The sequence below is a fragment of the Diadema antillarum genome, unplaced genomic scaffold (genome assembly GCF_040938485.1).
Source record: "Diadema antillarum isolate AM-2024a unplaced genomic scaffold, OU_Dant_1.0 seq00000687_RagTag, whole genome shotgun sequence".
Taxonomy (NCBI): Eukaryota; Metazoa; Echinodermata; class Echinoidea; order Diadematoida; family Diadematidae; genus Diadema; species Diadema antillarum.
Genome location: NW_027271592.1, coordinates 926,319 through 941,429, shown reverse-complemented (window position 1 = coordinate 941,429; position 15,111 = coordinate 926,319). Strand labels below are relative to the sequence as shown.

The following is a 15,111-nucleotide window of genomic DNA, read 5'->3' as shown; positions in this document are numbered from 1 at the left end:
TTTGTGAAACTTTCAAGTATCATAAGTTTCTTATGTCAGCAAGAAAAAAAAAGGAAAATGCTGTCAACCTGTCTTAGGCTGTATGTTCAAGTTCAGAGGAAAGTCCTGTAGGATTATGAGCGACATGGATGGATTTTCTGCAGTCAGCAGTATAGGTATATCTCTGCATCATTCATAGCTGTTGTATTAATGTTTTATTATGCAGTTGTACAATGTATGCATGAAGGCGTGTGTATAGTCACAGAGTACAGTGAACCTCTTTTTGCTGACTCCATTCCCTGTGAGACTCTCAGAATTCCATAGACTTTACACAGGGCCCCACCAGGAATATAGAGGCATGGGGTTAAGCAAAATGAATTCTAGAGTGCTGCAATGCTGTATGTATTTCCTTTATACATTTAAGTATTCTGAAGAGTTTGCAGCTTGCTGATGTCAAATGGAACCCCTTTGGTGTGTTCATATCAGGGTAAGATCAGACCTTTGGGAGCAGCAAATATAGACAAGAGTTCCTCTCTTTGATTCTCCCCCCCCCCCCCCCCCCCCCCCCGCCACTTCACACTCCGAGCCGGAGAATTTTGACCTTGCCAGTTTGACGAGGTTCCACCGTACTGAAGCACACGCTATGTTTACCTTTCCTGTGGTTTCTTGTTACATTTTCTCTTTCAGTGTGTTTTTTTTCATTTCCTTCTCTGCCTGTGACATGCCTTTGTGTGTCAACTGAGGATGTTTGCTGATGATGGCATGTGTGTGTGTGTGTGGGGGGGGGGGGGGTAAGGGGGGAATGGATGGGGCGGGGTTGGTGCTGGCTGGTGGGAAGAATGTTTGAGAGTGAAGAAAGTGGTCGTCCATTGCTTGTGTAGTAATGTGAGTTTGATCTTGATGTCTTTGAAGGGGGCTGCTAGGCTTCTGGAGTGTATGTGTTTTTGTATGTTAGTGTGAGCTAGTGTATTTTGGTGCTATGTGTGTGTGTGTTCATATGTGTGTATATGTGTGTTTAGTTATTAGACACAGAAAAATTATGAGTTTACATTAAAACTTTTTTATGCAAATAAAAATGTTAGTTATTTTGTTTTAAAAAAATTAGAAGACATACAGGCTCTGAAATGTTGTGTGAACCAATATCTGTATAATCACTCATTCAAAATGCTGATATTGTTGAATTTCAACTTTCTCATCAGTTTAACAGTGTTCATTAATGATACTGTATTGACATGTGGACCAAAAAACCAATTTAGATAAACTTGTAGAAACTATAAGAATGGTCCCACAAGTCCAGTGATGATGTATTTTATTGAACACTGAAGCTGATTAATTAACAGATGCTTTTTCTTTTGTTCTTTCTACAAGATGAATGAATTGTGCATGTAACTTTGATACTGTCAGCTTCATAAGTGTTTTTTCAATTTGTCAACTTCCATTTCTTCTTTCTTAAAACATTAACTAGCCCTATGTTCATAGATTTATTCCCATAGAGTACAGATCAAGTTGTCAAAAGTTTAACATACTTGATGAGATAACGTCCAGTCCTTTGCACTCACTCTGCCTCATACAGGCAATCCAGAACCAGTTTGAGCAGAAGAGGCTGGAGATTGAAAAGCTGAATCGCGATGCGCAGCAGCTGAGCACCGGGGGCGCCAGGCAGGTTGCCGAGCCGGTGATGCTGCGCGTGAACACCAGGTGGCGAGAAATCGAGGGACACTTTGCCCAGTTCCGGAAACCCGTCCGCGAGGAGGTGTTTGTTGAGAGGACCGTCACGGAAGTTAAGACAACTTACAAGTAAGTTTAAGCTTTGTGATTTTCGTCAAACTGTACAGTTGTATTTGCTTTCATCACACAATATAAAAGCTAAACTTAAATTGTTTCATCATGTACGGCCCATGACAGTAATGATATTTGTTCAACAGCTGTGGTCAAGGCAATACAAACTTCAAAATTCATCTTTTGTTGATTATGATATTTTGATCTTTGAAATGCATAGGACGGTTGAATGAAGGTGACAGGCAGGTGAAATGCAAAATTTTGATAAAACCCATGTTTCTCTCTTCGATCCAAATCTTATTATTATGTAAAATGATAATCACAGATCTTGAATTATTATTTCATTGAATTGAAAAATATTTTGAATACTGCAATGTAAAAGTATTTCTTTGGCTGTACTTTTTTTATATTGTAGAAGGTTGAGTCTGCTTGTTTCTCGCTACAGCTAAAAATAACAGCTTTTACTTTCAATATTGTATCTTTATATTAAGCAAAACCATAAATTCCTGTTTAATGTCAACAAATTGAAGTAGAATGCACCTTTTTTTTTTGGGGGGGGGGATCTGTCCTTTATGCATAGAAAAAGAAAGCATTCGGCAAAATTTGAAAAAAGAAAAAAAAAGAGTAGAGTTATTCTCTCATATAAGCTATTAAAAATTATATAAATATATGTGTATATAAATGTACAATACTGTATGTATATATTCATGGGAAGACAATGTGTAAGTACGTTGAAGTGAGGTGTACCCCGAGACCATCGGTACATTCTTCCCCCCCCCCCCCACTTTTTTTTTCACCTCCCTCTCCTCCTTCTCACTCAGTTGACACTAAGGTCTCCTTTATTTGATTGAGGCAATCACTTGCGCTCATGAATGCGTCGTACAATCTCAGTTAAGCCCGCGGGAATCACTCCCGGGCTCCGCTAAAAAATGTATGCACCGTTCCACCCTTCTCCTTTTCCCCTTTTCCATTTATTTCCCTCCATATCTTATTCATTAATTTCTCATTGCTTCATTTATTTCTATCGTCCCCTCCAACTTTTGTGCATTGTCATATTCATCTCTTTCTTTCTCCCTTTCTCTTGTGCATTTGCCTCCAAGGTTCGAAGAAGCTACCATAGAATCCGAGCCGGCTCCTGCACCACCGCCGTCGGCTGACTTCAGCTCGCTGCTGTCAGAGGCCAATGCACTCTCGGATAGGGTGGCCAGCACTGGGGAGAAGCTGAAGGTGCCCGAACTAACGGGCGCAGCCTTCGAGAGCTTCTCCTTGCAGGAGGACCATCTAAAGGTGAGCGACCTATTTGTAAAAATTGACAGCCAGGGCCAATTTCATGGCAGAAGGGCAAATTTTTGCAGTGTCAAGGAATTTAAAAAAAAACAAAGAAAAAAGCACAACCCTAAAACAAATTGCACATGAAATAAAGTCATGAAGTCACTGGAGTATAACTGCTCAATGAAAACACTTTAAAATAGTGATTTCAATTTGCAGTCATATGTTTTTATTGCATTACACTTCTGTGGACATGTGTCCTTCTGCCGCTGAGGATAAAGTGAGTGGATTGCGTGCCTGTGTGTGTGTGGAGTGTTGTATAGAATTTAACCGTTCTGATGCCATGGTGATGACGCAAAGTTTATATCTTTATATTCTACCACAGATTAGATTCAGTTCATCAAATTGTTAACCTTTTAAACTAGTAGAAACATTGTTTTATATGTGTGATTGAGAGTTAGCGCATGGTCTGCATTTATCATATTTTTAAGTGCACTTTGCTAGGCGTAATGGTTCTTTTGATTAAGAGCAGTGTAAATGATATCATTTAGAGAATGCCATGATAAAAAAAAGTTTTCTTTGCTCCTGTCGCTCTGTTGAAGAGATGGACAAGTGGCATCATAAGGGTTGAGTTTATTTTTTATCATGTAATCTTTAGACATTAGCATTGCAATTTCGGTGTATGTGGATGTTTGAATGATCAATGAAAGGTGGTTGTTACTGCTACAGTGTGTAGCAAACTTCATGATGTGGCAATTGACTGGAAATTTGACATTGAGGACTTGAATCAGTGTGCTATGGGGGACTGTCTGCGTATTAAAACATTGTTAGGGAGAGGAATGCGAATTGCAAGTGTGCTGTTTGTGATTACCAGGTTCACTTTCTTCTGTCAGGAAATTTTATATTGGAGATATTTTGAGAAGTTGATGTATTGATAAGTGTATTGATTGTTTCTGGCGATGAGGATGGTGGTGGTAAGTGAAATTTGCTGCAGTTCGAAGTATGTTGTTTGGTGTGCAGTGTGGGTGGTGGTTGACAGCCCTACCAAAGCCATTTGCTCACTTCACTCATGTTTGTTGCTGCCACTGATTATATTGCAGATAATCCCATTGTAGAATGTCTGAAGTTGCCATTGGGGCAGACACAATCTGAAAGATGTGGTTGCCATTATCTCTGCCACCATTACCACTGGCAACTTTCCTGTATGCAATGTCGTTGGATTTTTGACAACAGCAGTCCTTAGAAGGCTACATGTATGTGTTGCATGTTTAACTCTGTCTCATACAATTAATGATTATGGTGCTGCCAGATCATTGTTTTGCTTGATCATCAGTCTCATTTTGAAAGTACAGCATTTAAAAAAAAAAATCAAATTGCAGTTAAAGGCGCATATTTTGGTTTGATGTTGTTCATTCACTAACTGACATCGCACCAGGTGTTGTCAAGCCACTGGCCTAAGTTCTATCATTATTTTTTTTTAATGCAGACTTGTATTATGAATCATATCATTAACAGAAACTTCTCAAAGTTTATGAAGCACTATACAAAGTTCCCAATTAGGTTCTAGAAAGTGAGGCTCCTCAATATTGTCTCATATTGACATCCTTCATCATACTGTGCGGAAATCTTGCCCAACTCGCCAATTATTTTGGCAAATAGAAGCTGGTGTGGTATTTACTCAAACAGCAGCCTGATGTTTACGTGCAAACAGCCCCCCCCCCCCCTCGCCTTACCCTGTTTACGGCAGCACTCAGAAGAAGATTAACAACTTCCAGGGGGATGATTTGGCCAGAAAGCGCGGTGCGTCATTATCGGCCCTTTTGAGACGGTTTCCCGTTTCGAGTGCGTGCTTTCACCGAACTATCCACTGTCGAGAGTGCTAAGAGATAAAGAGTCAAATTCCTAATAATCGAAATCATTCATATTCTTTTGTTGTTGTCCTTTTTTTTGCCTAATAGGAGATGGCACCTTTCGTTGTTTTATTTCTCTCTCTCTTTTCATGTATGTCACAGTTGATAGCATTCATCACGAGATCCACTTAGCAGGCGACAGAGAGGCGTTGTTCGTCTGATTAGATTTCGCGGTATGTTGAGACGGCGAGAATGAAAGCCGCACCAGATATTCCTGACTCAGAAGATTGAACATTTTGTCATGTTTTATTTTTTGAGGGTATATATTTATGTTAGTGTACATCGGTCTGTTCTCTCTGCCAATTGGAATGATGAGTTTTGAGAAGAACTTAAATGTAGTGATAAAAGAACTTTGATAGCATTGACATTGTTTCAATACCTTTAGAGAAACTGTCTGAAGCTGATTTGTGTGAACTTGAGAACACAAAATTTTTTTATTGCTAAGAACACAGTGAAAAATGGATTACTGTACTTCAAATTAATTCCATATATCCCTTGAAGAAAATATTCCAGAATGAATGCTAAATTCAATTTTCAAATAATGCAGCAGAGAAGAGCTTGTAAAGCATCTTATTTTTTCGCCCAACTACCCTACATAAGAATGCAGATGTTAAGAACTTTTCATCCGATGATGATGCAGTCTCGTCTCCCATGGCAACTAGTCAGGAGAAGATAGCGAGGATAGCGAACTGTGATCAGTATTGGTTTAATCTGTGGCAAGGGAGGATTCAGTTTTTAGGATAGGAAACAGTGAAGAACCCAGGAGGAGGAGGAGGAGGAGGAGGTGATAGGGGAGGAATGGGCAGAGAATGATGACCTGATCCCCTGTATCCCACAAAGCTGAGATGCTTAACCCATTATCGACCGATTACTGGTCTCCGCGGACCCCAGAGATCAAATTTGAACGCTCCTCGGGGTCTAGTGGGGCTGTTTCACTGTAATCGATACTGCAACCTGTTTCCCCAGCTCCATTCCAAAAAATGTTAAGATTTGAAGGAGATTCAATGACAGCACGAGGAAAAAGGGGCGGGGACGGGGGTAGGGGAGGATCGGGTTTTGACTTCGATTATTGTGGCGTGTCTTCTCGCAGAGAAACGACATGAAGTGTGTTGTCTCTAGAGATGGGATGGTACGGCTGTGTTTGCACATGCAGCCACGTGTACTCCCTGGGAAAAAAAAAAGAAAGAAAAAAAGTGCTGTCCGGCATCCATTTCGCGGTATTTGGGGTAATGGTGCTCAAAGACGGTGCTGGGTGAGTCTGCAGGGTTTCACACATAGAGGATGATGATCAGGTTTGCTGGCAGCATCACATATTCCCACACTTCTCATCCTCCTGTCTCCAGGCTGACACTCCTCTATAGTATTGAGGCAGCAAGGCAGCGATACTCTTCCACTCATTTTACTTCAGCTAATGAGTGTGGCTCTCAGAGTCTTGCATACTCTGAATATCATTCCTTTTCATTAAACCTGTCATGAACTTGAAATGTACTGCACACTGTACTAACTCTTGAATGCTATCCTGTTGTGTAATTGAAGCATTTAGTCATCTTGTTTTTCCTTGCGTAGTGGTATACAAGGTTCATACTCAACAGCATTGCATTCACTGAAAGGATCGTTGCACAGAACTCAACATATACGATAGTGCTTTTAAACTTGAAAGGAAATATGTATTCGTATGCAGATAGATTCTTTTGGAAAGATTAGATAGATAGGAAGAAGGCAAGCCAAGCTATTATGTGAGTAAAATAACACACATTAAAAAATAAATAAATGAACAACCATCACTCTCTCTTTCACCCCTTCCTTGTGGTATGTCTGCATCATTTTTGTTTTTACCAATTGTGTGCTATTGATATAAAAAACCCTACAGCATTGTACACACTGTCCAAAGTCATGGCACAGAAAAGGTTAATGATCCTCACAAGCATTATACTTCACCTCTGCCTATCATACAGCCATACACTGTCTGTCTTGAAAGACTGTTGGTTATGAAAAAAGAAAAGAAGAATGTGCTTTTTCTGAACTCAAGAGATGTTGCTGTATCAAATTTGGTTTCTGTCTTCAGACATTTCAACAAACACAGTGAAAAAAAAACACATTTGTAGTGTACATAATATGTGTGACAAGATGAAATACACCTTGACTACTAACTGTGATATTGTATGTTAGTCTTCATACTCTTCTTAACCTTTAGAGGATGAGTCCCAGGTATACTTTGGCAGGTGTCTATGGGAAATGTGTGTTGGAGCAAAATTAGCCCATCCTCAACGGGTTAAAAACTCCATCTCTCTGAACTGTTTCATGGTCATGCTCAAGGTGAATATGATGATAACTCCTTCCAAATGTACCAGCACGCCACAAACATTTTTTTTTTCAAGTGTGATCTATCAAGACCATGTTTGTAGAGATGCAGAGAGAGAGAGAGAGAGAGAAAGGTATAATAAATAGAGAGAGAGAGAGAGAGAAGGGACAGAGAGAAGTGAAGAAGAATAAAGGGAGAAAGAGTTAGAAGTTCAGGCAGAGTAACATAGTCGGGGAAAGATATCTGGGAAGGTAAAAAGAGTGAGGAAAGTGCGGTGAACTCATCCTGGTTGATGTGATGAACACCCGTATCAAGTATGTTATTGGTCTCTACTTGTCTCCACTCCCCCCCCCCCTCCATCCATTTTTCCTGTGTCAAATGCAGATGTTTGCCAACCTCGAGTATGCGATACCTACAAAGTAAAGTTACCAACTGTCCACCCTGGTTCCTCGACTCCACGCTAGGTGCCCCAGTACCAACAAAATGAAGGGATTTTGACTCAAAGCTATCAGAACTCACGAGTAGCTATCACAAACGGACCTTTTTTTTTTTCTTTTGAGAGGGAGGGGGGGGAAATTTAGGGTTACTTTTTTTTGGGGGGGGGGAGGAGAAGCTAGGATGAAAGGTATGGTGGAAAGAGTTTAACTTGCCAAACATGAGAAAAATTAAAAATACCCAATATTCCATTGGACAGGAAAATGCATTCAATTCATTACATGCAACTCTGTTGTCATGAAAACAAAGCTGGAATTTCTGGGAAATTAACTCTCTCACTATATGAGAGAGACATTTATTTGTGCGTACTTGATTTATACTTTCGTACATTCAAATTCAATCCCAAAGTATATTAAAGCAAATCAGGAGGGTGTTCCATAAAGCTGTTTTTAAAGTTACAAACGACTTAAGAACGACTGGAACACGTTCTGATGTGCCATACTTATCAGAATTGCAATAATTCAGCACAAGAACTGATCACCAGTCATTCTTAAGTCATTTGTAACTTTAGGAACAGCTTTATGAAATACCCCCAGGTATACAGTGAAAATACTACATGTATGTGATAGAGGTCACACAGACAAGTACAAGGATATTTGGAGAGACAAAAAGCGGACTGGTAATGAATTGGAAAGAAACATAAGCTTGAAAAGGAGCAAAAGAACAAAGGGATTGCACAGGTGCAGCAGCAGTGAAAATACCATTAACACCATTTAACAAGTGAAGTATGTCTTTGATACCTTTTTGCAACTCATTGTCAAACATTTAGAGCAGCCTGAACCAGAAGAAAAAAAAGGCATGGATGATAGAATGAAGGAATTGGACAAGATGGGTGGATGTAAAATATGCCATTAATACCTTTTAGCAACACTTTGTCAGTCATTTAAGGCAGCCTGAACCGGCATAGTGCACTTTTTACCCCCAGATTGATATCAAACCACTCCGCTGAGTCTCTTAATAGCATACCGAAGCCATTTGGGGGGGGGGGGGGGGGGGGGGGGGCAGCTTTGTGACAAGTCCCTTTGATACAACCAATCACATGTCCTCCTTGTCAGTGTTTATGATCTGAACTTTGTTTGAACCACCCTTTTTTTTAAATCAATAAGTTCATCTTTTGTTTATCTTGGTAAAATTCTGCAGCCAAGTGTATCACCTTTGTTTTTGTATGTAGTGGTCGTATAGGTCCTTTTTTGTTTTCATCCGATAAATTTCTAAGAAAACGCGTATACATACATGTACAGTTCAGATAACAGTAAAGCAGACATTTTGTCTTGAGTTTCCACGGTAACAAGATTGTTACATTGACTGCATAGGAGTGATGTATCCTACCCTGAGTTTACAATATTATGATTTGAAATTATGTCCTCTAGATATCACTGTTCATCACATATGCAAAATGATGTTTGACTATACCATGTAGTCCCATCCATGTGTGATTTTGTTTGCTCTGTTTTGAGCTATAAAGAAAGGGACCATTGCAAACATTCCTTAATGCGTAGTAACCAAGGGAATAAACTGTGATTAAGAATTTCCTCAGAGCTTTTAGCGTGTAGTCGTGCAGTCTTAACAAGCTCAAGCAAAAGCAAAAACAAATCAACAAAACGACAAAAAAAAAACTTTGGTATTAATAGTTATGCAATCAGGGCCCCGTTTTATCAAAAGATAAAATCGATTTTAAATTTCCTTACTACACAGGCTGCCATAGACTTACAGTTGAAATCAACTATATAATCAATTTTGACTCTTCATAAAACAGGGCCCAGGACAGCATAGATTATCAAGCAGTACACTTTGCAGTGTGACATGTTATTGTCCATTGTGAATTATAGGACAGACGGTCAATCACCTGGAATGTCTGCATAGAGAAAGCACAAAAACATTGAAGAAACATGCATGAAAAAAAGAAAAGAAATCAGAACAGGAACTGTGACCAAAAAAAAAAATCACACATGTCGCTAAGCAACCAGCTTAGTAATGTTATTGATTCGATCTGGCCAAGTATTGCCCCAAAGTAATATGGTAAACATGTCACTAACAATTCATGCCAAGGGATTTCTCGACACTTAGGAGATTATGATGCTCATTTCCAATTTCAAAAAAATGATTGAAACCGGAAGGGAAGAAGCATTCTCCTCCAGTTAATATAAAAAGGTCTGCACTGCCAGAGTACTAGAAAAGCGAATTTGACGTTTTCTCCAAAGATATGAAAAGCAATTATGTTTTGTGAGATTAATGTTGAGGAATAATGATACTTATAGAATATGGTCTTATTTACCCCAGGGTAGCCTCTTCAGTGTTACCGCTGCTCTACCAGAGGGCCCTGCCATTGGTATTACCCCATTGTTACCAGGTACCATTATTACGCCTGGATGGTAGAGGAATATCTTGGGATAGAATCACATTGTCGAGTACGAAGGCTCTTGGCAGGAATTGAACCCGGGAACTTCTGTTTCAAAGTCTAGAGTCCATTATACCACAGTACCCACAGTAATGACACTACACATCACATTATCCAAAAGTGAATTTCAGAATGGCCGGGGAATATAAGAACCTCCTCATGTCAATGGATTACATCAGTTACTGAAAAGCCAGATATACATTTATGTATGCATCTTTATTTCGTAAAATGAGTGCCAAAATCTGCAAAATTGAAATGCACACAAAAGCTCTTGTCTACACCATATCTGCATTGAATGCCAGTGGTAATTCGTGAAAATGTCATTCCATGAAAATGTCATTCCGTGAACATTTATTGCATTACAGGAGTTAGATACAGCAGAGAAGCTCAAACAGAAACTACTATTTTGTGTGTATTGACATGAAATACGTGATTATATGTGATCTTGAGGCAGAAGGGAACATGTAACACTTCATTGTAGCAGGTCTACATTCATACACAAATAATGAGGTACTGTCAAACAAATAGTAAGAAAATTTTACCCTTTGCCGCACTTGATGTATAATATACTGGACTGTATAGTTTTTTCCCCTCTAATCTGCATTGTGCATCTTGTTGCATTGAAACTTAATCAAGAGGGGTAGACTTCAATAGGGATAATCTTTTCAAGGGAGAATTGGAGCATGAGGCAATAGAATAATATCCTGCCCCACAGGGCAGTATAACAGTGGCAAAATCTGTGTGGGGTTGTGTCAAAGTCCCCATATTAAATTCTCTCTATGTTCCTGTTTTTTTAATAAACTGATTTCATTCTCACTTGCTGTGATTGGAGATGACAGGTTCAGGAATAGTTCTCTCAACCTGAATTACGAGTTAATATGGAGAAAATAGGAAGGAGATTAAGCTATAGGGAAAGAGTAAGAGGAAGGAGCTGAATTGAAATGCTTATAGAATAAAGCTGAGAAAAATGTTAATATGGTCCCTGAATAATTAAATCTTTTTTAAGTAAAAAGAAGGATCAGGCATGTGAGAGTACAGCTAAATACCTTTATCAAAAAAAGGAGAGAAGAAGAAAAAGAGGGAAAAGCACCAAAGGTAGCGGTGTTGGTGGCAATTAAGTGCAGCTGCCAGAGGCACGGATTTTTCTTCAATATCTTTTTTTCCCCTCTTTTATTTTTAAATATAAAGGAATTGCCCTTATTTACTGGATTTGGTGCCGGCTTGAAAAATTAAAAAGGTGGACTTTAAGTTAATGGGAGGAGCTGCTTTATGACTTGGGTTGGCACTCAGTCAACTCCCTCCCTTTGATGGCATAACGCTGCATGTCCGATCTCGACACATTTTAACTTGTCCGTGGTTTGTCTGCGATTCCACCACAGTGCGTGGCTGCTATCTGCGGAGGCTGTGAAATTTGTAACAACTTATTCTCATGAATCGATTAATCTTCCCCTACTTGGATTCCAGGAAAAATCGGCAGCACATTTTCCTTTCCTCTCCACAGTAATTCAGCTTCCAATCGATTTCGCCGACCATTTCGAATGTTTTCTGTGGAATGTGGTTTTTGCCGCTAGACCGACAGTCGCCATGGAGATGAAGGACACAGTCTCATGCTGTGGAGAAGGTTGGACAATTTCTCCTGCATCTTCACTTATATTCTGTTTTTGCTTGTCCTGTGGTTTCCACATTTTTGTCCTTTTTTTGTGTGTTGGGCAGTGTGGAGGTTTAATCATAGATACGCATACATTTGCCTTTGTCGAAATTTTGCAAAATGCAGAGTGCTATACCTGCTTGAATGATTATGGGACTTGTTGTGACATCTTTTTGTGGTAATCATCCAAAAATCAGATGTTTGGGCATGTATATCATAATTTGGAGTCAGGGATTTGTGGAAAAGCAACTCTAAAAAGAGGTCGCGTCCTGAAATGCAAAATAATAAAAAGAAAAAAAAAAACATCTGGATGAGTGGTGGTGTGGTGGAGGTTAGATGGATCCCAGAAACAATTTTCATCTTCTGTCACTATGCAGGAGTGATAGCAGAGACTATATCTCGTGCCTAACGCACCCTGGAGGTATTTCTGGCTGGACAGATGAATGCCTTGGGTGGGTCTTGACGGTACGTGTATGAATTCATCCCCTCCGATGTGGCTCTCTCTCATGGCTCAATATCATCCTTTTGTCGATATGAAAACAGTTTGTGCTGGGCCGAGGGTAATGGTGGTGGGTGGGGGGGGGGGTTACTTTTCTTAGTTTAATCATGGCTTGGTGAAGCACACACAGTGGGACAGGTACACATTTTGATAAAGATATTATATGGTTAATCAGAAATTGGTATGATCGGGGATGCCCTGAACAGATAGCTGACAACCCTGAAGGAATTTATTTCATTTCTGTCGAGACTCTATTCTCTATTTCTACTCTCATTTCTTCCTTTCTTTCTGTATTTTCTTGTCACTTCTCCTCTTCTCCCATCCTTCTTTCTGTTCTTTCTCAGTCTCTCTTTTATTTGTTATGTTCCGCTCTAACTTACATCCAATGGTCTCATCTCCTCCGGTCTTGGGGACTGTTAAACAAGAGATTGTCATCGGGTGGAGCTGGAGGATGTAGGCTTCTGCTCCGGGGTGCAATATTCATTGTTGGTAGGGAGGCCAGAACTCTCAAGAGTGGGTGCCCGAAGCCTCGGCAAGGTGAAGCTGGTAAAGGGGAAGAGAAGGAAAGAGGGGGGCTGGCCTTGTTTTGATTCATTTCATGTCTCAAGTCTTGCAGGACTTTTACCATCATAATTTGAGTGTGTATGTGTGTGTGTGTGTGTGTGTGAGTGAGTGTGTGTGTTAGAGTGTGGAGTGTGTGTTTGCACTGGTTGAATTTCTCGTCAATTTCCGCGAGCGTTCTCGATACCCATTGCTCTTCTCTGTCTTCTCAAGTCATGTTTTGCTTTAGTGACCCTTCAAGGGAAAACCGTCTTTATTTGTTTGACTACAAAAAAAAATAAAGGTGAGCTAGGAGGTTGAAAAAGAGAGATAGAAGGGGGGGGGGGAGAGAAAAAGGAAAGAGAAAATGGATATTAAGGAAAACAGAATAAACTGTCTAGCATTGTCTTTTAAATAGTGTCAGGGTGAAAGCAGGAGCTCTTGTTTTTTTCTTCTTCTGAAGGAGGTGAGGTGCTCGGGTGTTAATAAGGGAAAGAAAAAAGAGATAGACAAAGACAAGTAGAAGAGATGGAGAAAGAAAAGGAGAGAGAGAGAAACAGAGAGAGCTGGAGGGTTGAAGGGAGGCGTAGACATGGAGGATGCCTGCATATTTGCTCTGGTTGGACATTCGGCTGTCCGCTCCGTACCCTCATCGTGATTCTGATCTGTTTAGTCTCGGCGTACCATTCCCTGGCGCTGAGGCTACTAGCCAGATAAGATAACTGTTTGCCAAAGTTTTCACCCAAGGATACTCTGCCCTCTCTTTCTTTCCTGTGTATCAGAACTTTTTTGGTTGCTGTTTGCTGTTTGAGGTAGGGGTGTATTCTTTCGTCTCCCCTCCCCACCCCTCTTTCTTTCTCCCTATGGGCACAACAGCTATCTCTCTGCCTTTCTTTTTGATGAGAGCTAGGGAGGTGTTTTGCTGTTTTATTGTTGTTGGGAAACCTGGACAGGTAGACATGTTGAAACAGTGAGGAATACAGACAAATCTTTCGGGTGGTTTTGCTATTCCATATGGAGTCATTAACTCTAGCGTGCAACTGTTTTCTTCTTTCTCTTGTAATATTTTTCTGCATTTGCTGTGTGATATACATGGAATTTTTCACCCTGTGACTCGATACTTATTCTAACGGTGATGCGATTCTGATGACGGTCCCCAGGAACGTAATCCCTGGATGTGGCCTATGGATGTTGGTAGAGCCATCCTGCTCATGATCGTCATGGCTATTTGCAGGAATTTGGAAGCAACCTCCAATGGATGTGGTGATTTTGCCAGGATGTGTAAGCAGGGAGAGTGAGATTATCAGCTTCCGTGAGCAAAGAATGCTGTCTGTGGATGGATCACGTAACGGAAAATGACGATATCAAGGGAATGGATTCCCATCTTCGTCAGTCGTGCTTTACATTTTGTGCTGGCGGGTTGTCCAAGATTTATTGGACTGCCTTTTCTATCTTTATATTCACATTAAGTACCTATTATTCAGTCATTTTCACCGTTGCATTTCTAGCCATACATATTTCATCCTCTTCATTGAGTTATGTAGTTTTTTCACTTTTTTGGGTTGTTTATTTCTTTGGTAAAACGTATTGGCATTCAAACATTTTAAAGAAGTATTACGGATATGTAACGATTTTTGGGAGATAATTAGGCAAAGGTTTGTGTGTTTGTTTTTTAAATTATGCCTCCCATGACATGGAATTGAGAAGTTTGGATATGGGCACTAAAGTTTTTGTGGTATTATTTTGCATGTGGTTTCTATCCTAAATTCATTCATTCATTCATTCATTTATGTGATTTCCATCACCAGGCATATATATATATATGTATGTATGTATATAATATATATATGAATATATATATGTATAATATATATCAAAACTTAATGCCATTTTAGGTTTTAATCTCATATATATATATATATATATATATATATATATATATACATATATATACATGTGTATAGCTACATTAACAGAAAAATTAGCATACGTGACCATGCACCACAAAATGAACAAAAAGTCGCACACACTGATTTTGTGTGAGGACTGAAAATAGGTAAAATGGGTCAACCTAACCGATCTTGACTTTTTCATATTTTCTGAAAGAGCAAGTCTTCTTCTACATTATGCTAAAATTTGGGACCATAAAACGGGCAGAAAGTGTTTTTTTAGCAGTTTATCTTGAACAGTTTTTGGTAGAATAGTGTGATTAGGTGTTTTTAGAGTCCCCTTTTCACTTCTTAAAAACCTTGTACACACTCTTCACTTTCAACTCTAATAACTTTTGAAAGG

The 15,111-nt window shown here is 39.6% G+C and overlaps 1 protein-coding gene across 1 annotated transcript in view; it reads left to right on the top strand.

The window, feature by feature from the left end:
• LOC139737247 (dystrophin-like) overlaps positions 1-15,111 on the top strand; it is a 466,340-nt gene that overhangs the window by 260,312 nt on the left and 190,917 nt on the right. Inside the window, exons 39-40 of the mRNA XM_071647923.1 lie at positions 1,553-1,776; positions 2,859-3,045. Coding sequence (XP_071504024.1) covers positions 1,553-1,776; positions 2,859-3,045 — 411 coding nt within the window. The remainder of the gene's footprint in view (positions 1-1,552; positions 1,777-2,858; positions 3,046-15,111) is intronic.